At 40.7% G+C, this 23,499-nt stretch overlaps 1 protein-coding gene across 13 annotated transcripts in view; it reads right to left on the minus strand.

Annotated features, from left to right (window-relative positions):
* The window catches only part of mast2 (microtubule associated serine/threonine kinase 2), a 212,974-nt gene that overhangs the window by 13,286 nt on the left and 176,189 nt on the right, over nt 1-23,499 (minus strand). For all 13 annotated transcript variants that reach the window (XM_037770190.1, XM_037770201.1, XM_037770189.1 and 10 more), the window contains 16 exons: nt 18,587-18,662; nt 17,666-17,875; nt 10,655-10,756; nt 7,196-7,328; nt 6,974-7,041; nt 6,628-6,731; nt 6,274-6,482; nt 6,047-6,185; nt 5,392-5,524; nt 4,796-4,961; nt 2,782-2,883; nt 2,306-2,428; nt 2,103-2,212; nt 1,240-1,394; nt 619-761; nt 26-205 (listed from right to left, as the gene is read on the minus strand). In XM_037770190.1, the coding sequence (XP_037626118.1) occupies nt 26-205; nt 619-761; nt 1,240-1,394; nt 2,103-2,212; nt 2,306-2,428; nt 2,782-2,883; nt 4,796-4,961; nt 5,392-5,524; nt 6,047-6,185; nt 6,274-6,482; nt 6,628-6,731; nt 6,974-7,041; nt 7,196-7,328; nt 10,655-10,756; nt 17,666-17,875; nt 18,587-18,662 (2,153 nt within the window). The remainder of the gene's footprint in view (nt 1-25; nt 206-618; nt 762-1,239; nt 1,395-2,102; nt 2,213-2,305; nt 2,429-2,781; nt 2,884-4,795; nt 4,962-5,391; nt 5,525-6,046; nt 6,186-6,273; nt 6,483-6,627; nt 6,732-6,973; nt 7,042-7,195; nt 7,329-10,654; nt 10,757-17,665; nt 17,876-18,586; nt 18,663-23,499) is intronic.

Genomic DNA, 23,499 nt, shown 5'->3' on the forward strand with positions numbered 1-23,499 from the left:
ATAAAGTGTGTGTGTAGGTACTGACGTGTGAGCGTGGCCTTGCTCAGCTGGCTGGAGGTGGAGCTCGGTGTGGTGGGAGACTCGTCCAGCTTCAGCTCTCTCTCCACTGGGAGCTCTGGGATGGCGAGGGGCAGCTCGTCGCTCCGCGGGCCCCTCACTGCGCTCGGACCCAAAACGCTGGGACTCTTACGACTTCCTGCTGCACCAACGATACAGATCCAGGATTTGTGATACAGGTTATTATATTCAGTTTGGGAAAATAAGAATTTATTGCTAACTACTTCTGAGGGATCCCTGCCTTTCTACGACTAAACATCTTTATAATTTGGGAGTTTTAAGGAACACGTTTCATCGATTTCTGCAACTGCAAAGTGCAGTTTAAGGTGCAGATAATCTGCATTAATCGAGGCCATCTGGTACCTATGAATGCCGTGAGGTTGGAGGAAGAACTACCACAAACCAAAGAGCTGCGTAACATGAACAGACACTTTTTTCAGACAGCTTGCCCTAGAACAGCCTCAACAACTTTCTTTTATTCTGTCCACTATTTCTCGGCCACTCTGAAGGACAGCTAGTGACCCTGACACAGGCCATCAGAATATCCTTCCTGTGTTTTACCTTGACCTCCCTCTTCCTCTGAGGAGATGGCGAAGCGCGGCATCTCAATGATGGCTGAGCAGCAGCGTCTCCGGACGGTCAGCGGAGGGCTAGAGTCGCTCTCTGTGTGGGACGACTCGGAGACGGACAGACGCTTCCGCAGGCTGGGGAGGAGAGGAGATGAAAAACATGTATAAGTCTAAAACACAGCAAACCAACACAAGACAGTACCATGGCTATGAAAATGTTGTTGTCTGTTAGCAGTAAAACTGACTAGCCATGGGTTAAACTGACTACAAGCACACTTTAAAACATAGAGGTGGATTTAATCACAGCCTTGCTTTGTTCCTTCTGTAAGTGTCTAAGGTATAAAAGCAATAATGGACATAATGAGGTGTTCCCATAAACAATCCAAAATCCAATAAATTCACATATGGCTCCGGGAGAACAAAAGAACCTAAATGAAGCTTCTTATATCCCAGCTTGTTTCTTGTATGAATCAATAAACAACTCCAGGAAACATTATGCTAACTTTACTGCACAAGTGTATACTTAAAAAAAGACACATTTTAAGGAGCATGAGATCCAAGTCCAGAAATGGATGCAGCTGTGTGGTTTCACATGCGGAGGTGAAGAACTCACATCTCTGGAGATCCCACCAGCCAGGATCGATCTCTGGACTTGAGTCCGCTCAGGCTGTCGATACGATCTCCTCCCTCCTCACTGAGGCTGCGTTTGGTGGGAGGAGGAGTCCTCTTCTCCTCGTGCAGAGACAGGCGCTCCATACTACTGTACACCTGCACACAACACGGCATTATGTGTTATATATGTGTAGATATAAATGACTCATTCTACGGTAACGAAAACACAAATCAGGTGATTACACACTAAAGAAAACATCCTTATTAATAATATATTATCCTTAAATGCTACACACTGTTCCTTTAGGCCTTTACAGCAACAGTTTTCGGACCCGTCACTCAATGTCTAGGACCAAATATTCATAGCGGTGAGTTGTCAAATTGTCATGTGAATCTGTTTGTTATATTCTGTTCTGAGGCACACATCGAGATAAATTATATGTAGACAGAATATCAAAAATATAAAAAAAATATATTTTTAAAAAATCTAAATATATGAAAAACCGAAGAAAATACTCCAAAAAGCTGCAAAATTGTGATTTAAAAAAAATTGGCATCTGGATTTGAATCTGCTTCGATATACAAACAGTGACAGACAAACCATGATACATGTGCTCGATTTATTTCACTCAGAAAGTTATCAACAATATCCTTCATTAAAAAACTCTCTTGATAGTGTTTTCTAGATTAAATAACAGACTAATGCATTCAAGGATATTTATCTATCATGTTTTTCAATAGCTCACATCTCAGGAGAACGTTCAGAAACAGCTTGATTTATTTTGAAATATGATCAGTATCATAAGTGGATAATTTGATTGTGTGAGCTGTGTGAGCTGTGTGGATGTGTTGGCGTGTACCTACCTTGCTGAAACGAGGCGAGCAGGAGGAGAACTGCCGAATCTCCACGTGTTCCTCATCATTGGTGTCGTCCTCTTCCTCTGAATCCACATGGTGGTACCTGTCAGAACGAGCTGAGAGAGACACACACACACACACAGTGATTAGGTTGTGTGTTGATTACGGTGTGAGCACATGACTTTCAGAGAAGCAGTCAAGAGACGTACTGTCAAAGTAGCTGGTGTCGTCCTCGGACTCCAGCTGGGGAATGAACTCGGCCTTCTGCCTCAGCAGGCTGTTCCAGTCCAGCTCTGTGAAGAACGAGTGCTGCTTCACTTCATAGGCACTTCCTTTGGAGATGAAGGAGAGACGGAGAAGACGGGGGGGATGAAAAGTGAAGGAACAGAGAGAGAGGAAACAGATGAGAACATACATCGGCAGCTGCAGTATCACATTTGACCAGCTTTGGGCCAAACACTTGGTGGAATCTGGTTGCACATTCATTTTGAAACTCTGAGTGTAAAATAACAAACAAAAAAACATCAGATTTAAAGAGTAACCCACAAGACAGCAGAACTCATCCTGCACAAAACACAGAAACTCTAACACACAAGGGCATGTAAAAAGTGTAGACAAAGGGAAAACTTTTCAATAACATTTGCTATAGCATGTGTGTGTGTGTGTGTGTGTGTGTGTGTGTTACCTGTGCCCAGTCTTTCCAGAGGATTTTGTCTCAGCAGTTTGGAGATGAGGTCCTGAGCGTCCAGAGGCAGAGCTTCGTCCTCCTCCGGCCAGATGATCTCATCTAACACAAACACAGGAAACACAGCGTAAACACATACAGTAGATCTTTAGTGTCTTTACTAGTGAGAAAACAAATAAGAAACGATCAAGCGGAACGCTGGTTCTCTAACTTTTGTCAGCCCTATTTGAAAGCTGAAAAACGTTCATGTTTCCCTCTTCTCCCAGACCTTTCTGTCTCATATATACAGTATGTGACTATTTATGGCAAAACAAAAAAATACCATGGATTGGTAGTATTGGTGGGAATTACTAAGTAAAGTTTAACCTTCTGTACTACACTTAAAGGAGCAGTGTGTAGGATCTGGCAGCATCAAGCAGTGAGGTTGAGATTGCAACCAACTGAAGCACAAGTGATTAATGAGCTGGTGCTTTAACGGAATCTGACAGGACAAGAAACAATAAGAAAGGAGTAGACAATTAGACAAGTTGGAAAAAAAAAAACAATAGTTCATCCAGAATGATCCTTTAATCTACCAGTAGCCGCTATGTTGGTTTTAGAAATCTCACATGCTTTTATCTTATCAAACACATGTCCATCTTCCCACCAACATGTTGTTTCTCTGTGTACATTAATCCTGCTACAACTAGTCTTAGTACTTTTTGTTTATAGTTCCTTTCGTTCCACAGATGGGACCCCAGAGCTCTACACGATGCACCGGACTGACAAATATCCTCAACACAGATAAAAAAAAATATATTCAAGGCTAAAGGAGGCCCTCAGTTCTTTATCACCGCGGTGCATCAATATGGAGAGACGGACTCAGACGGTCATAAAAGAGACATGCAGGGATCAATACAGGTTTATGATCATTGACTTGCCCTTTCATCAAAGGGAATTCAAAGGAGGAAAGAGCGCGGAGGAGAAATCACAATTGATTGTGTGTTCCGTGTAAGTCGACCCTGTGCTTCTCTGCAGTAGAGTAACATCTCTATCTGTCCATTTCTGATGAGTTTATCAAGTCAGCCTGGATGGCTCCAACATAAAACATTCACAACGAAACACAGACATACTGTAACAACACCTTCACTGGAGAACAGGAACTAGACACCATCCATTATTAAGCATCTGATCCACATTATAAGAATATATTCACTTTTTCCTAAAGACTTTTTTTCCGTACAACAAACTATTCTTCACACAGTAACCTAAAGTTCAGAAAACTCAAGTGATTCAGACGATTCATTCTGGGTCTTGTTTTAATACTTTTGTCTACCATGTGTGCCTGTCATGACAACAAATGATGTACTGTTTACAATGTTTACTGAGATAATAAATCAAGTGAGAAGTAGGATCATTTTCTCATAGACTTCTATACAATCAGACTTCTTTTTGCAACCAGAGGAGTCGCCCCCTGCTGGCTGTTAGAAAGAATGCAAGTTTAAGGCACTTCAGCATTGGCTTCACTTTTCAGACCCGGATGTTGCCCGCTGGGTTTAGATCAGTGGTTGACACCATTTTTGACTTGTGACCCCTTTAATTGAACGTCTACTTGCAATCTCAAACAACTGATTTCCCCTTTTTCTGGCTATTTAACTTGAATAATATTGAGTTGTTAGACTACACTTGAAGATTATGGAAAGTTCTAGCAATCAATGTGTCAAGCGGCAATGTGCTTTGTGATTTTTCAGATCCCATTAGTCCGTGACCCCTTGGGTGACCCTTCTTTTGTGGAGCAGTTTATACTTAATTGGATGGCGCCACACTGATACAACGACAGCTTCTTTTATTTGACATTTCGCTGTTAAAAATTCTGGTGTGACCGGGCCCCACTGTCTTATGTGGCGGCTGTAAAGTGGCCGTCTACTGGTGTTACTCTACAACGATGCTACTGAGTAAAATGTCTAAACTGGTTGTAATAATGGCCAAGACCACAAAAAATAGGATCTGTTTGATTGTCAGCGCTGCTACTCACCACTGATGACCTGACCAAACAGCTCCTCTGGTGTGTCTCCGAAGAAGGGCGCACAGCCCACCAGGAACTCGTAGAGGATGACTCCCATTGCCCACCAGTCCACCGGCTTCCCGTAGCCCTGACGCAGGATCACCTCTGGGGCGATGTACTCTGGAGTGCCACACACCTGAAGAGGCATCAGGGCACAGAAAATCAGCTCAGGACACGAACGAAGCAGTCGTAAAAATTAAGCCAAATTCAACCAATCCCTGCAGAATCTATATGATCTTGCATATTTTCTGCAAAAAAATGTGGAACTGAAAGAATGCTTGCCAATTTTAACAATCACAGCAGGCGGCAAAAAGTTACAGAGGTGCATTTAACTTTCTGGCAAGCTAACTGCACAGGCTAGCGGCTAAAAGAAATGCCTATGGACATTTTTATTATTATCAGTAACTCTTATATCAGCTGCTATTTTGCAGTTTTTAAATATTATCACATTTATCACAAAATAACACAAAAAAACCCAAAATATTTTGGAAAAGTTGTTACAAATTTCATCATTTTGGGCCACAAATACTACAAAAAAAGAAGAATGTAAAGATGTAAGACGGTACCTGTTTATCAAGGAACTCTCTGGTGTCTTTCTCTATGTGTCCTTCATACAGGTTCGTGGTCAAACTCATCAAACCGATCTTTGAGAGGCCGAAGTCTGTCAGCTTAATGTGTCCCATGGAGGTGATGAGTAGACTGCAGGAGAGAATATAAAAGGTTTGAGCCCGAATACTGCTTCGTCTTAACTGATAAATTCTCTTAAATATCATTACTCTGTGATAATAGGTAATACAATGAGACAACACATCCTTTAAGGGGAGACACCTCAGGAAAAAATATTGTTTTTCATGCTGATCAATTTTGAGATTTTGCTTGTCTTCTTTCAGACTAGTGGAAAGAAAACATCCAAAATACACATTTAGGTGTTTATTTTATAACATTTTGTTTATTTGTGTCTGTAGATTTCTCCTAAATTCAACAATAGTTAGCATTAGATAATGCCTTATTTGCATATTTAAACATAACATTTCAGAAAACTTGTAGTACAAAAACTAATTGTTTTAATTTAATTATTCAACTGGGGAGGTTTCATGGTGATTAGTTGAGAGTGTTTACCCCATTCACCTGTAGTGTCTTCAAAATGTATGGACTTTTACAATCCATATCTTTAAAAGTTGTTTTCTCAAAATTAAAATAAGATGTGTGTTTGTGTCTTACTTGTCAGGTTTCAGGTCTCGGTGTACGATGCCATAGTTGTGAAGATACTCTAATGCGAGGACGGTCTCTGCAAAGTACATACGAGCCATATCGACCGGCAGAGCCCCGATATTCTTCAGCAGCGTGGCGCAGTCTCCACCTACAGACGACACTCACGTATTAAACACAATGCAGCTACTACCAATGACAATAACAATCAACTGTAGCTATAATGATGACTATCTTACCCTCCACGTACTCCATCACCATGCAGAGATGTCTCCTGGTCTCAAAGGAACAGAACATGGAGACAACAAACGGGTTCTCTGCGAACGTCAGGATGTCTCGCTCCACGAAGGCCTGCTGGATCTGGTTCCTCAGAATCAGGTTCTGCTTGTTGATCTTCTTCATGGCGAAACGCTGCCGGGTCTCCTTGTGACGCACCAGAAACACAGTGCTGCATGCGAAAGGAAAGACAGTCAGAAACAATATATCAGTTTCATTCAGCACCTTCTCTTAAACTGTTGATGTGTTATTTCGCAATGTAGAAATCATGTTTTAATATTAGAATATTAAAAGATGTAGATGGGATGCCGTCTCACCCGTAGGCGCCGTTACTGATGAGCTTGATGTTTTCAAAGTCTTCCTCTCGAGGTGCTTTGGTTTTAGGCTGTGGAGGAACTGCTGGGACTGTGGTGCTTTGAACCTGAAACACATGAAATATAAATGAGCATGTTTAGAACTAAAAAAGGGATGGGAAGAAGCCACAACCTCATTTATTTATGCACTAACTAAGGCTCATCCTTTTTGGTTAATCACATTTTCAAAAAAAATGAAATGCATGTTAATTAAAGAGATAATTTCCTTTTGCAGATAGAGTGTTTTATTACTTTATGCTGACGGACATTACGCCTATTAAACATGATAATGATATGATTATGTGCTCACATCCACTGAGTCATCAGTCTCTGGGGTTTCTGGGTTCCCGCTGTCATAGCTGCTCAGCTGGGCCATTTCTACAGAGAGACACACACAAGTATCAGTTACCAAACAGAGCCAGAACAGGAGATACTTATATGTAGAAAATAAATAAAGAAACATGTTTTCAATCTGATCTCACTACACAAAAAAATTAAATGAAATAAAACTTGGAGTGTGAGATGGCGTTACCCTCCAGGGGGTCCCTGGTGAGGCCCAGCTGGCTGATGATGTATCGGGGGATGTCGGACTTGATGCCCTGGCCCTCCTTAGCATGGCCCTCTGCTGCTTCCAACAAATGGTAGAACTCTTCGGGGTCAAACTCCTGCAGGGGAGGAAGGGAGGAGGAAGGATGGATGGAGTGAAGGGAGAGAGGACGCAGGATGGAAGGATGGAGTTTCGGAGGGAATGAGATAAGGGATGGAGGGACATAGGGAAAAATGAAAGGCGAAGATTTAAGCTTGTAAAATGGCAGACACTAACACGAACGATAAATATTTACAAAAATATGTATTAATGTCATGAATGTTTTGCATCACTTTTTGGTGCTGCTGTTTGAAATCCAGCTCAGGCTGTTTATTTCCATCTGAATATAAAATGAGGTGCGTTGCCAGACAGACTGCAGTAAGTTAGTAACTCTGACTTTAACTTTCTTTATTATTGGATACATTTTTTTGTTTAGCCTTCATGCAAATTCCTGTTTGCAGATGGTCTTGGGTGTTAATAATACTTGAGAGGTATGTATTCTGTTAATAGAGTGACAGGAGCATCTTCAACATTTATCACTTAAAGGACCAGTGTGTAACATTTCAGGGGATCTATTAGCAGAAATGGAATATAATATTCAGAACTATGTTTTCATAAGTGTATAACCACCTGAAACTAAGAAACATTGTGTTTTCGTTAGCTTAGAATGATCCCTTCATATCTACATAGGGAGCGGGTATTCAGTTGGTTGCAATCTGCAACCACACCACTAGATGCCACCAAACCCTACACACTGTACCTTACCTAAGCTCCAAGATGTGAAAGGTGGCAATTTTGCAAGACATTTCCTTTTTGTTTTATGAATTGTGGTAATTTCCAGTCACTGTTTGACTGTAAGGAAAGTACAATTTTTTTCAATTCAGGAATATAGACCCGATCACTGATGATTTCCTTTTCCTATCACACTAAAATCCAAGTGATTAAAAATGTGGTTTTGAAGGTTTTTGTCAGTCTTTGTCTTTGTCTCAAACCCTTTTACATTCAGCCTTGAATGGTCCTGACTGCAGTCCTGTTTGCCAACCTCCAAGACGACAACAACAACAACAACAATGACCACCACTTTGCTGGTTGTGATGCATAGAGTCCGCAGTGTCCAACAATAAAAAGGTTTTCTGATTGGATAATAAACTGTGGCCTCTACAACAACAGCAGAGATGACTGGATAGACAAAGACATGAGAGGAGGACAGAGGTTTTTGTTCTCGCACACCTCAATTTAACTCCAGTGTCCTCTGACAAAGACATACAGTACAGACCACTGCTGTTACACATGTGCAACACACACATACTGTACAGCATATACTGTATTCATGTAAACACACACTGCCTTCCCCCTCCTCTATCTGTGTGCTTCCATTTGTAGAAACCCATCCTGTACGGTGTCACAGCTTCAGCTGCATGTGATTAGTCAAAACTACCAATGTGAACAGCACCGGGGCATCCTCCCCATCCTCCCCGTCCTCCCCGTCCTCCCCTCCACCCTCCTCTTCATCCTCCACTGCTCATCCAATTATCCCTCTGTCTTCTACACTTGTTTCTATTTCTCCACTCGGTCTTTATCTATTCTCAACTCTTCACTTTTCCCCTCATTTCTGGGCTTTAGACAAAGTCGGATTCACCTGTTTGACCCCAAATGTGCACCATCTGGAGCTCTGAGCGGAGGATGGAGAAAGTGGCCCTGCAGTTCATATATAAAACGCTGCCTTACCAGCTGAGAGGTGTTAATGTGTGTGTGTGTGTGTACGTTAGGCTGATGTAAAATGCTCAGAGGAAGTCCATAAATGAATCGCTGTGGTTGAATCATTTCACACCGGGGAGCAGGAAGCTCTAGATTGTTTATTAACCATGCGTGGAGTCGAGCTGTGCAATATGAAAAAGCTATTCCAGTTAATACTGGTCATATTTTTCATGGCAATCTTTCAAACAGACTCTAATTTACACCACAGCGCAGTAATCTGATTAAAATGTAAAAGCTACTCTAGAATGACTGTTGAGGATAACCAACCAGTACGAGGCTGATTAAAACACGAGACGTTTTCTACACTAAATCAATACGACACATGATTTAATCTTACTATAACACATATGTCTAATATAAGGCTTTATAGATAAGGATTGCCATGTTTGTATTGTGTGTTATGGGTGTTATGATGCATGAATGTGTATGCAGCAGTTGGCCAAGGTGGAGCTCATTTTAACTACTTTATACTGTTGGTAGTTTAATAGTAGTAAAAATGCATCAGATTTTATGAGCTTAATAAATGCTTTGCGTATTATCAGACGGATAAATATAGAGCAGAAAAATTGGCAAGACTCATGCGATACGATACGTATCATGATACACGGGTCACGGTTCAATATATTGCGATATTTTATATAAAGAACACATCACCATATGCATAAAATCTGAGTACATTTTTAAACTTTTTTATAAAGTGGGATCTGCTTCTGCATGTATCACAGTCCCTGTAACATCCAACATCATAGCACTACTTTGAGAGGATGCATCTCTTCGCATATGAAATAAAGTATTGACTGAGTTCATCTTTGCATGTAAACTATTAGTTAAAAATTAAAACTGTGTTTTTGAGAATCAATACAGTATCAGCAAACATACTGTAATATCGCGATATTCGATATTTTCTCACACCCCTAGTAAAAAATATGATATTTCTCTCTGACATGTAGCGGAGTAGATTTAATAAGTGGCAGAAAATGTATCAAAAGTCTTCAAATTGATGAAACAGATCCAGTCTTTTTTTATTCCACGCATTGTCAAAATTTGGCACCTCCATTACCCACAATGCAACTCGACCAGTGACGATTTGGGTGGGTTATGGTATTATCAGTGGACAACCTCCGGGTCTGACAAGTGAAGCCAATGCTAAGTGCCGTAAACCTGCATTCTTTCTAATAGCCAGCAGGGGGCGACTCCTCTGGTTGCAAAAAGAAGTCCGATTGTATAGAAGTCTACATCAGTAAACATTGTAAACTTGAGTTTATGGTCTCAATCGCTAGTTTCTTCTTCAATACAGCATGATGTTCATTTAGTAAATTATGGTTATTTATTATGGCATTTAGAGTCAAATAGACCTTAAAGCAGGGTATGGTTTAGGGTGTGGCTACCTTGTGATTGACATGTCGCTACCACGGCGTTGTCCAGTCTGAGTTTTCATCTTAGAACTTTACCACAAGCCATGTAGACTGGAGCCTCGAGCGTGCAGCAGAGATGAGCAGCGGGCTACAGAGGTCTAGTAAGCTCATTTCTTTCTAACTGATCTTTTGTGTGTTTCAACAATATGACCATAGTCAGTCAGTCAGTTAGTCAATCAGTCAGTGAATGTGGGGCATTCAATGATCGTGTGGCTGTCCGTGTTTTTCTCACCAGACACTCCAGCAGACGCGCTGGCCGGGCGATGATGATCATCAGCTTCCTGACGAGTTGCGTGACGAAGGTAACCTCCACGCTCTCCGAGCGCTCGTGAGCCTGGACAAACAAAGACAACACAATAGGGGGGAAGGTTAGCATAGCAGCAGCATGAGGGAAAACATTTCACCTTCAATTTATATGTTCATTTTCAAATTCTTTAGAGAGAGATTTTCACTCAACACGAAAGTACTCAATTAGATTCTGAGTGGGAGATGACTGACCCCTCACAATAATATCTATTCATTATTTTTAATCATATTTTCAATAATTTATCATCATGAAATCTTCTGTGACCTTGACGCCGTGCAGAGAATGTCTCTTATTACTGTGGTCGTCCTTCACAAACAAAGCACAACAGCAGCTTGAGGACAAACGGACGGTGGAGTCCGTCCCTCAGTGACACCTGAGAGGTAATCTAAATCAGAACGACCTCCGCCTCGCTCCCTGATATCCACCGTGAAATGTCTGTCAGCGTGGAGACAGAGCAATTTACCCAGCAATCCACTGTAACTGACTGGAGACGCATCTGGAGCAAACACTGATCCCCGGAAAGAAATGGGCTGGAAGAAAAGTGTGTGAGTGTGTGTGTGGGTGAAAAGTGGAAGCTGTGACAATTACAAACCACCCACTGTAAAACATGTCTCATTCACAGGGGGTAATGTCTCATGTGTGTGTGTGTGTATGAATGAATGAATGCAGCATGTATGTATGTTTCTATAATGTATGTACTGTATGAATGTGTCAGACAGAGAGTAGGCGGTGGCTCATAAACAAAGCATGGGCAGCTCGCTGCTGTTTGTCTAGCAGAGGCGTGCTGACAGACGCAGGAGGAACGGGGGCCCCGACCCACTCCTGAATTATTTATAACTGTAATGAAACCACGAGGGGAGGGGGGTGGGGTCTACATACTGAATATACTGTATGTGCACGCTAAATATGTATTAGGAAGCATATATGTAAGCGTGAAGGAGACTGAATGTGTGTGTGTGTGAGGTGACTGTACAGGCCAGTGATCGGTGAGTAATGGACAGCTGAGGGACGGACTCCCACTGCGCAGCGGCTAATTAACCAGTCAAAGTGTGTGTGTGTGTGTGTAAGTGAGTGTGTTGTGTGTGAGACAGACTGTATATTCACTCTGCATGTCTAATGTGAGAGAGATTCCCTAGTGGATACATACACAGTATAGAAAATGGGCTTTAACAGCTTGTATGCGTGTGTGTGCTGTGTGATATAATCTGCAGATTTTAGATTATCACAAATACATTGTGTCTGCGTACATGGTGTATATTAGAGTTACATATTTTTACATAAATATCGGTTGGAAAAATCTTTTCTCGCATTGTTTAGACACACTGTAAATGAAGGATAAACTTTTACATAAAGGCTATTTTTAACTATAAAAAATAATGTAATGCTGAAATTCAGGGGACATTTATTAAAATCATTAAAACATTTGACATGTATCATGCAGATATAATCATACAATATTCACTTTCTGACTGTTTTAAGGCAACATCTTTATATATTTGAGTCTTTTTGATATTATTGTTAGATTTATGTTGTAGGAAGTTTACCTTTTAAAAAACAAATTTAGTATTTGCTGTTAGTGTCTTTTTGACAAGATTGTCACACTGTAAAATGTCCCGCTCAGTAACTCATATATTGATATTCATATATACTGATTTTGATCATGTGAATAAAAAATATAAAAATTAAAAAGTAGACAAAAGGGAAGAATTTTTATCATTTAGAATTTTTTTTATCATTTCCATTCTGATGCCCTTACATCTGGACAATAACAATTACAGTACTGTGTTATTTTATGGATTTCATACATGGTGAGCAATAATTCAGATTTTTTAATTAAAATCTTGTCACACCTGGTGCACAAATGTCAAGTGTGAAATTTGAGCATTTTTGATAATTTTTAAATAAATAACATTAATATTTTTGTCATTTAATGTGTAATAGTTACGTTTAAAAATTATAGTTAGAATAAATAGGTTAAGGTCCAAACCACAAGGGATAAAAATGATCTTTTCATTCATGCTTATGGTTACATTCATGTATTTTATACTGAAATAAACAGTCAATAAAAAGTGAGTATTGGATTATGGTCAAAGGTGAAAATATGTTTACTCGTCATGTGAATATGCATGACATTCCAGGAGATCAAGCATCATGTGTTGTTCCCTTCGAAATGAATGGGACAGAGGTGACGTCAACTATTGTAGAGCCTATTAGGGAGTACTCATCACTTTCTCTAAGCAGGTGATGTTTCCACCTGAGTCCAGCTGAGAGCCAATTAAACCCAGATGTTTGCAGCTGTATCGGAGCCCTGATAAACATGTTGAAGGTCCAGAGTGACCGATTGGTGACAGATCACCAGAGCTGAATTAGCACTTCCCCTCTGCCCTCAGGTGACCTACGGGGGTCTAACGGGGTCTTCCAGGGGTTCCAGCAGAGGATGGCCTGGATGCAGGTTGCCATGGTGACCGCCAGGCAGGTCACTAAGGCCCCCTGACAGGGATGGATGAGGGAGATGAAGAGAGGACGAGCAGTGGAGAATAAAGAGAGAGACGAAGGAGACGGGGTAAAGGTGGAGGAGAGATAAAAGACGAGAGCAGGAGCCGAGGAGGACCGAAGGAGGAGAGGTGAGCCGGCCTCCTGCGAGCTCTGTAATGGGGTCATGACACGAGAAGAGGAAGGACGGATGGATGAATAAAGGAATGGATAAGCAAGGAGGACAAAGGACTGAGACATTTCAAGACCACAAGGAGTGGACGGATGAAAACTAGATTTAAGAGTCCACTGAAAACACACCTGGTATTATAACAGATGTGAACTGATGGTGGATGTGTGAAACCTGTTTTATGAATATTTCACAAAAGGAGAGCTTGAAGGCTCCATTTCCTGAAGAGAGCCAAAGATACAGGCTTTCAATTTTTATATGTTCTTCTTTGTAGAATTACAGTTAAAAGGTCAGTTCACTGACACTATTTCTAGAAAGATAAGAAGAAATTCTTGTCACCTTATTAAAATAAATTTAATTCACTTCCATTGAATTTGGGAGGCAGATTGATAATTCCAAATCTGAGGTTGGCGATATGTGACAATATTATAAATAATAAAATGTTTAATATTTTTATTTTCCTACAAAGTTTATTCTAAGGTACAGGCATCTGTTCTTTTAAAATCTCTGGTTGTGTCTGCACTTACAGGATCATTGGATCAATGTGATGAAGTACCTTGATTATTTTTTAAGTATGTTCAGTGTTGGATCAGTTAGATCAGCCAAAAAAAACAAAACTTTTACATTTGTTTATTTTTTCTATAAATGGCTGCTCAATTTGATTTTCAGAAAACTTACCATATCAAATGTATTAATATAATGATACAGTATAAAGTTACATATACCCTAATAAATTATAATATATAATAGATTTAGAAATAATATCCGTATTACCACCACTGCATGAAACCAAAAGTGTCTTGAAGGTCAGATAAGACAAGTGGAAAGTGAGCAATGATTTTTTTTTTTATGTGTTTTTGTGTGAACTGACCCCTTAAACAACACCAGCATATCAAACCAAGTTTAGATCACTGCCCAGATACTGAAGGGTTGAGCTGACAACTAAAACATCCGGGATGTCCAACAGTTCTCAAAGTTGCCCAACTAAACTCACATAGCCAAGCAATGAAGGCACCATCTACCTGTCCTTAATGTCCCAAAGACTAAAAACTAATCATAGGCCACCTTTCAAGTTGTAGAACATCTAAAAGGCAAAGACATGAATGTGTATACTGCACAAGTAAAAAAAATAATTTTGTCCCTCCACTACTTCATTATTAACTGATCCAAAAGAATCTATCAAAACAACAATACATCACAGCGACATGCCACCAGTAAAAATGGCCTGATGACTCATTAAAAAGTCTGAATTATTAACAAGCTACAGATAAAAAAACACCCACAGCAGTTGACTGATTACAAGAAGATTGAATAATTAATGTATTTGTCATTGACCTCTGGAGCACGCTCAATTATCTTTATGGAATATTTCCAAAAGCTGTCACACGACTTTCAAAACAAGCTACAACAAGCTGTTATTGTTTCAAGTAAATTATAATAAAATAACAACAATAATTTCAAGGACTCTCTGTGTATATCACTGGTATTTTGCCTGACTGTGACAGCAAGTTACAGCACACTAAAAACAGTAAAAGATGAACAAGCAGCTCGAGAAGTATCCCATAAAACTACCTAAAGCAGAACCAAAGCTGAGATGAAAGTGATTTCAAAGTTAGAGTGAGTTGATATCCTCCAACTATTTGTGGAACAGTATTAAGGAGTCTGACTGAAACTACAGAGAAGCCACACGGCTCTTCTTCTTCTTTGTCATCATCAGCGTAAACACGTTTCGACGTGCCAATAAAGCTCGATCAAACCGAAATGGACTCAACTGTAAAGTCTGTGTCTGCCTCTTCCTCCTCCTCCTCCCAGCTGTGAGTGAACACCTTCCATTCGCTCCTCCTCATCACATCCTCCAGCAGCACCTCCTCCTCCTCCAGCCTCCTCTGCCACGAGACGCGAGACATGTTTCCGCCAAAAAAACAAGACGACAAGACGAGGAATTCCCATAAAAGACGCAGACGTGGAGGCTGTTTTCACACCTCCGTCCACCTGCTAACGGCCTCCATCCTCTCCTCTCCTCTGTAGGTCTGCTCCACCTGCTGCTGCACTTGGCCACCCCCCCCACCCGAAAAAAACAGCCTAACGCCGCCTAATTGATGATGTCATCATCCAGCCCGCATTGCAGCTTCGCCGTCTTCTCCAGATGTGTTCAAGTCCAGTTCTTCACGCCCACCAAAAGCATTCGAACAGGCTTCATGCACGTACAGTACACCCACCTCTCTTCCCATGTGAGCCCGCCGGCCAATCACAACCAGAGGAATCCCCCTGAATCCCCGCCCATCCCAAAAAAACCCTCCGACTGCACCTCCTTCACCCCTCCTGTTCGTCTGGGAGAGTCATCTGTCAGCCCCCGGTGACTACTGGAGTGTGAAATTAAAATCGGGAAGGATGTGTGTGTGCGTGCTCGCCTGCATATACGTATGTGTGTGTGTGTGTCTATGATGGAGAGATAGTTTGTGTGTGTGTGTCCCAGTAGAACAGAAGGTCAATAAGAGGCCGGTGGGAGCCATAATGTCGCCCCCCCAGGCACTGAGAGACTGAGCTAATAGAGATGTCACCACTGCCACACACATGTAAATATACTTCAGCGTTCACACGCATAGACACACAGGCGTGAACACACAAAAACTGTCGAAAGAGGTCCCAACACGCCAAACTGAGATTAGGAAATCAGAGTTTGTCAGTATAAACAGAGGGAGTGTGTGTGTTTGTGAAGGAATGTGTGAGGGAGTTTTATGTGTTTGCAACTGGACCACGGTCTTTGTGCCTTCGTATGACATCACGCGGCGCTGACGGTTGTGACCATGATGAGTGAACGATGGAGCGCGTCACGCCGTGAGTTGTTCCACGGTAAACTGAGCGTGACCAGGAGGCTGCCATAGTCATGATGTCTTCATCCAGGACTTGTTATTTTAGGGGTCTGTTAAATCCTACAAATATTCAAGGGAGTTTGGTCCTTATTGCAGGATTTAAAAAAAGATAAAGGTTTGATGGTGGCCAGTTAGTTGTGTTGAGTTTATAAGCAAATATTGATTTATTTTTGAAAGCTATTCTTCATATTTGTTTGCATTTTTATATGTTCAGCTGACCTAACCTTGCACTGACTAAAAGCGGTTATGTTAGCAGTTAATTGGAATTCATTAATTAGGAGTTTACCAATTGAGCGCACCAATTTGCATAATCCTTTCCAGGAACCTGCCCATCAATTACCAGCTACATAGTTCATTCCTACGAAATAATTGGGGAACTGTAGGAGCTGTAAAATAAAGACTGAATTTGCTCACTATTTGCTACCTAGTGCATTATACAGTGTATACACTCCTAACCATTTCAGTTCTCTTTGTGAATAATATGCTTTATCTACAGCATGGACACAATGCAATGCTCTGCCAATGATGGATGTGAATATTAGTCATGCAACTCTACATCTGTCAGGGATGACGCAAAATGATGCTGATTCATAAGGGTCTGGAATCTCAATTTACTGCCCAATATAGAAGAATCTATCCAGTGTTTATTATAATTTATATGGAACACTGAATGAGAGAATTAGGAGGTGATTTTGGAAAAACTGTTTTCAGAGAAGCACATTTTTAAGGGCTGCATTCCATTTAGGTTTGACTTTCTGGGACACATACTTGACACAAAGCCAGAACCTTTGCTTCACCTGCTATGATGAGTCAAAATCTGAAAGGATGAATGGGTATTATCTAGTCACAAGTACTTTGTGTGTTTTGATAAATTAACTTAATTTACTCCTAAATTTATCCATCCATGATAGCTCCAAATGTTTTTTTTGTTTTTTGTTTTTATTTTATTTCATTTAATTCCACTCTCTTTTCCTTGAGTCTTTCCTTTAAATGTTGTTTTTAATGCCTTGTATCCCTCATGTAAAGCACTTTCAATGGCATTTTGGTTTTACTGCTGCTACATAAATAAGCTTGTCTTGTCATGTAACCATTTAACAATTAAAAAAATACATATATTATATATTAAAATAATAATTTCTCCCCTCAAATATTCCATCTTGAGAGGCTAAATTTTTTCTGTATTTTCTACAAGACATTTCTTTTTAATATACTATTTTTAACTTTTATGAGAAGATATTTTTGAAACTTTTTTGATATTAAAATGCACTAGGAGTTCAGTCAATTTGCCAATGAATTTAAATGTTATAGATAGGATAGTTATTACCTTTAAGAGACTCTTTGCTTACTTGAAAACACAACTGTCAGTCTGCAGGGCAGTGAATGAGCTGTTGCTCCACTTACATCTTGCAGCAGCTTCTCCAGGTTCTCCTGGAGCTCGTAGAAGTAGCGCGAGGTGATGAGGCCCTCTCTGCTTTTCTCCAGGCAGTCTCTGGACAGCTCTATCAGCTGATGGTGGATGAAGCTCAGGACCCCGTCGGCCAGCGGGCACACCTTATCCGGGGCCGAGGCGCAGAGCAGCTCAGCCAGACGCTCTTCCATTTGAGCCGTCGCCTGAGGGGAGGTGAGGGGAGCGGGGGGGGGGAGGCGATTAGAGGAGGGGGGGGGGGAGAGGGATGAGTCACAGTAGAGGTGCACGCATACCAGACATATGGAGAGACAGACGGGACCAAAAAGTCCATTATAATAATCATATATTAGAGTAAATCTCTTCTAAAGAAATACTTCATAATTAAAGAAATATTTGAAACACAAGAGAAAAGACTCCATACGTCGTATTATGATAATAAAAGCATCCTGACACAGTCATAATAACATATTCATACAGAAATATAAACAAATATTCATAAAAACTAGCCATAAAAATTGAAATCTGAGACCTTTTGATCTGTTATGGAAGGTGACTAATGCCTCTATAGACCACTGTCATATTTATTTGCTGTAACTGCAAACTCAACACTTTCTGCATGTGCTTCAAAGTAAAAGCCCTCAAGCAAAGAGCAGTGATTGAGCCTTTTTATGTCTAAATCTACATAAACTACATCAAAATCAACTTGTTTTTGTGAACAGATCTACATACACGTAACTGCTTATTACAATTTGGTTTTAGTTTCAAACTTTCAAAACACATAATCAAGGTAAACAACACTTTTTTTTCCTGTGACTTGTTTCCAGGTTTTGCTGTGTATTCTCCTCCCTGTTCCTGCTCTGCTACATCCACAGTGACTTTATTCTGTACAGGAAGTGTGTCTGTGCAGTACAAACCTTGGGAAACCTCTCCTTGTACACATGGTTCATCATCACGATCTCGTGGTCGAAGGAGATGGGCGAACGCCCGGGGCTGGAATGAAACAGACAAACACAGGTGAGTGGAGACGCTCAGTGGTCATTAAAGCCTTTAAATTAAATAACATAAAATAAAAGCAGCCTATCATCAGCCTTCATATTTCATGATCATAAAAAATTGAACTTCCACAATTATTATGATTTAAGCCATTAGTTCTGTGTAAAAGATGTAAATGTCATTCAGTGCATTATTTTCATGCCATTTGTGCATGCAGACAGAAGCTCAGCCAGAGAACCACTCTATAGCTGCCCACACAGGATCAGTGGCAACATTGCTTTGTGCTGGCTGTGGCATTGTTTTCCTATGGGGAGAGCGGTGCCACCCGACTAGGCGGAAGCGCTACCCCTTGGCATGGTGCACCGCTCGAAATCGCCACTGAGCGCTGCGCTCAAAGTTCAAATTATTTCAACTTTGACCTTGTAACCAATGAGATAACAGCTGCAACTGTTGTTGTTGCCTAGAAACAACAGTGAATGGCGTTCCTTGCACACTTTTCAATGACATATTATAACTGGGCTACCTCTGCGCCCTACCTAGCGTTGAGCTCTTTGGGCCCAGAAATTCAGAAATCTGAAGAACTTTTTTGGCGTGTGTGCCAGTGTGAAACTTTTATTGGATTGAATGGGTGCCATCTTGGAAAATCCCCTAAATCTAAAATCTAAGAACAAACTAGATTTACTGCCTCGTGGTTGTATACCTCCGCCAACCAGTCAAGTTGCAGTTTACATCCATGTCTGTCCAAAATGTCAGAACCTCATCATTTTATCCTGTTAGACATTTGCGTGAAATTGTCATAATTAGCATATGAATTCTTGAGTAATGGCCAAAAATGTGTTTTGTGAGGTCACAGTGACCTTGACCTTGACCACCAAATTGGAATCAGTTCAAACTTGAGTCCAATTGGACGTTTGTGCCAAATTTGAAGAAATTCCCTCCAGGCGTTCCTGAGATTTCACAAGAATTGTACGGGCGTAAGGTCATAGTGACCTTGACCACCAAATTTTAATCAGTTCATCCTTGAGTCCAAGAGGACGTTTGTGCCAAATTTGAAGAGATTTCTTCAAGACGTTCCTGAGATATCAGGTTCACGAGAATGGACTAGATGTACATATGAACAACACAAAAACATAATATCACCGGCGTGGAGGCATAGAAATCACGTTTTGCTCACAGCTCATGTTCACATTGAAGCCAATGGCTGTGACAAAGGGTCACAAGTAGATATTGATTTGTTTTAAATCATATCACAAGTCCATATGTCACACGTCTAGACACATATACAGTTTACAGTATATATCTGCTCAGTGTGCATACTGTAGCACTTAGCAGTACTGTAGTAGTATTGTTAGCATTACGATTACCTTTGCTGCACACCAGGTACATGTCTTCCTCATCAGGTAGTAGAAACCTGATGCTGGTGATGCTATGTATTTAAGTAAATGTATTGAGCAGAAAAACTGACCCAACAGGTATCAATATATATAACCATATTTGGGGTTATTTCAGGGATTGAAACATACCGATCAATATTACATTTGAGTCACAGAGATAAGCTCTTCACTCTCCTACAGGAGGGAGTGCTGCCTGTCCCCGAGCACAACCGACCAGACTGCATGTGATATGCAGGATTGGTCAGGTCACTGGAGAGCAGGGGAATAAAAGCTGGATGGTGGCCACACACACTAAGGGGACCTTGGGGTCTTCATCATATATGTGTGTCTTCAGCGGTGTAAACCGAAGGACCATGACAACCTCTGGACTCACATGGCTGCACACACAGAGCAGCACAAAGGTAACGCCTCTGGAGACCGGCGGACCTCGGACACTGTGTGTGTGTGTGTGTGTGTGTGTGTGTGTGTGTGTGTGTGTGTAGCTGTCAGTAATAAACTGAGGCTGTCCGCAACTCTACTGCCTCACTGCAGCGAGAGTCCGTCAGTTCTCAGGGGGGTTTCATGACCTGACGGACTGACAGTGATGTCTCCTTCAGTCTATAGCGGCTCCAACAGAATATCAATCCATCCGTCTTTCACACGGTGGACTCCATCTTCTCTCTATTTCCCTCCTCCTGGGACTCATCTCTTCTCTTATTCTATCTTACACCACCCCCCCCACCTCCAACATTTCTCTACAATGGGACAAAATAGCGACAGCAGCAATATCCTTGACCTTTTTATGTCTCACTTTCAGGAGAATAGGGGATGACGACAGGTGACAGGCAGTGTGTGTATGTGTGTGTGTCATGGGAGAGGAATTTCATGCCAGGCAATTTTAGGTTTTGTTAGCCTGCTGTATTATTCATTCCATCCATTTATGACTGTAAACATTTCCTCTTTAATATTGCAGCTGCAATTTTAGTGTTTGGTACACATGAAAAAAATCTCCATGTTAATAAACAGTCAATCAATCTGACAATCTTCCAATGACAGCTTGTTTTTAGATATTTTAGAATCAAGACTTGTTTTCTTGATATCAATTCTGTCTCAAAATACAGTCATTCATATGTAGAAAAAATTACTAAAACAGATTAAACAGCACTGAGAGCTAATGGGCTTATCTCACCATAACTTGCATATTTTATTCTTGTTTCAGGAACCAAATAAACCACACACTGTTGGTAACTTGTAATTATTACCTGATGTACGTCCAAAATAAAGTTAGATAAATTTGTATTTTTCATCTCATGCACCTTTCAATAAGACTTTATGGTATTTGAATGGTGAACCTGAAATCAAATGACTAAGACAAAACAATATTTTACACAAAAGAATATAAAAAATGTCAATACAATATAAAACAATATTAATCAAAAAATAAAGAAATAACAAAATCGAATAAAATGAAATAAAAAATACCATAAAATAAAATAAAATATAGAAAATAAAACCATCTTAAAAAACCCTTTCCTAATTCCTAGAGAGGTAGGTATGTGAGGTAAAAGAATTTGGGGCTCCAGATGTCTTTGTATGAGATGTTAGTATGAGTCATCGGTACACACACACACACACAAGTGCGCCCACACAAACACACACACATGACCAGTGCGATGAGGTAATGCTGTAAGTCATCCATCGGCAGCTCACAGTCCAATTACCAGCTTAATAGGAATGAGAGCAGCCTGAATGTGACGAATGAGCCAAACCTCATAGAGGCCGTTTATCATTACGCCAACACATATGCTGACAAGTTACCACACACGCACGCACGCACGCACGCACGCACGCACGCACGCACGCACGAACGCACGCACTCACTCACCCACACACACACACACACACACACACACACACACACACACACACACACACACACACACACACACACACACACACACACACACACAAAATACAGCATGTAACTATGCTTCTATTTTTCTTTTGTTTTCACCTGCTTTGTTGTGATATTAACTTTGTTCATATCCAACTATATAGTGCAAGAATAAAGCAGAGTTTCACCCAAATTACAATAGAAAGAACATATTTTCTCTCTGGTGGTATCTAGACACGCCATTAGTTTTATTTTTTGACGTATATGCTTCTGAGATTTCTGCCTTCACCTCAGTACATTATATATAATGATAATATACATATTTTTTTATGTAATCTAAGTTCAAGTCTGTGTGTGTTTCCACTAGGGCAGGGGTTCTCAAACTTTTTGGGGCCAGGGACCCTTACAGGGGAGAAAACTTGCCAAGGACTCCCTCATAATTGTAACACCAATTAAGTATAAGCCATTTGTACTCTTAGATGCCGCTGGAACTATTGGTAATCTAAAACTTTCCAACCTAAATCAGACCTGTTTAATAGTGATAAGCAGAAACACATTTCAATTTGAATCATGTTAATACATTTGTGTTTTGCCCTGATATTCTGGGTGCTCTGTAGATAGTTGTAGCTTTAGCTTGGCTAGCTTCATGGCTTCGTTCACTAGCACCTGAGGATACATGCTTGCATGCATTTGGTCTCCAGTCGCTGTTCTTTATAAAACCAAACTCGATATATCTGTCATCATATTTTCTCAATTGCGCTAGTTTTGGATTAGTGTCACTTTAAGATGTGGACTTACTCAAATATTTCTTCATGATCGGCAGCTAGCTAATAAACTAAGCTAAGCAGCAGCAGGGACGTTTTGTTGCTCCTAGAGTGAAGTGACTGATTCATGACAGATTGATGTGATGTCACAATCAAATCAGAGTTTCTATTGGCCCAAAGCTAACATGGGTGGGAGTAATGAACAGCTTGTTTTATTGGTGCAAATGGCCCACCATCTAGAGATATGAACTTTTTAATGATACAGCACAATTTTATAATGTATAGCACATGTGGACCCCCTGGAATAGTTCCACGAACCCCTGGGGGTCCCCGGTCCCCACTTTGAGAATCACTGCACTAGGGGCCATTATAGTTAAAGTTATAAAGAAACTCCAAGTGGCAATGGTTTCTGCTAATCAGTGCTAAACTACTGCCAGTGAAACCAGCTCCTGCCAAGACATTTTACACTGAAAGCTTGCAGCAGCTCAAAGAGCATAATCCCTTTCTTTTCTGGTAAGCATTTAATGTGAAAACAAACAGGAAAAGTTGAGTTAGCTAACCCAACACTGATTGAAAAGAACAGCACGGAAGAAGTGTTTGGAATTAATTAGTGGATAAAGACAATCTCAGTTAAAAAGAGACAGCAATACTCTAAAGGTAAGTTTTTATGTATAGTTTGGGTGAAGTGACCCTTTAAACAAAGCACAACTCAACTGTGCGCCCACACACACACACACATACAACACACTCAACCGTTACTGATGTCAATCACTCGGAGGTCCAACACGCTCAACTTTAAAACT

This window comes from Sebastes umbrosus, chromosome 5 (genome assembly GCF_015220745.1).
Source record: "Sebastes umbrosus isolate fSebUmb1 chromosome 5, fSebUmb1.pri, whole genome shotgun sequence".
Lineage (NCBI taxonomy): Eukaryota > Metazoa > Chordata > Actinopteri > Perciformes > Sebastidae > Sebastes > Sebastes umbrosus.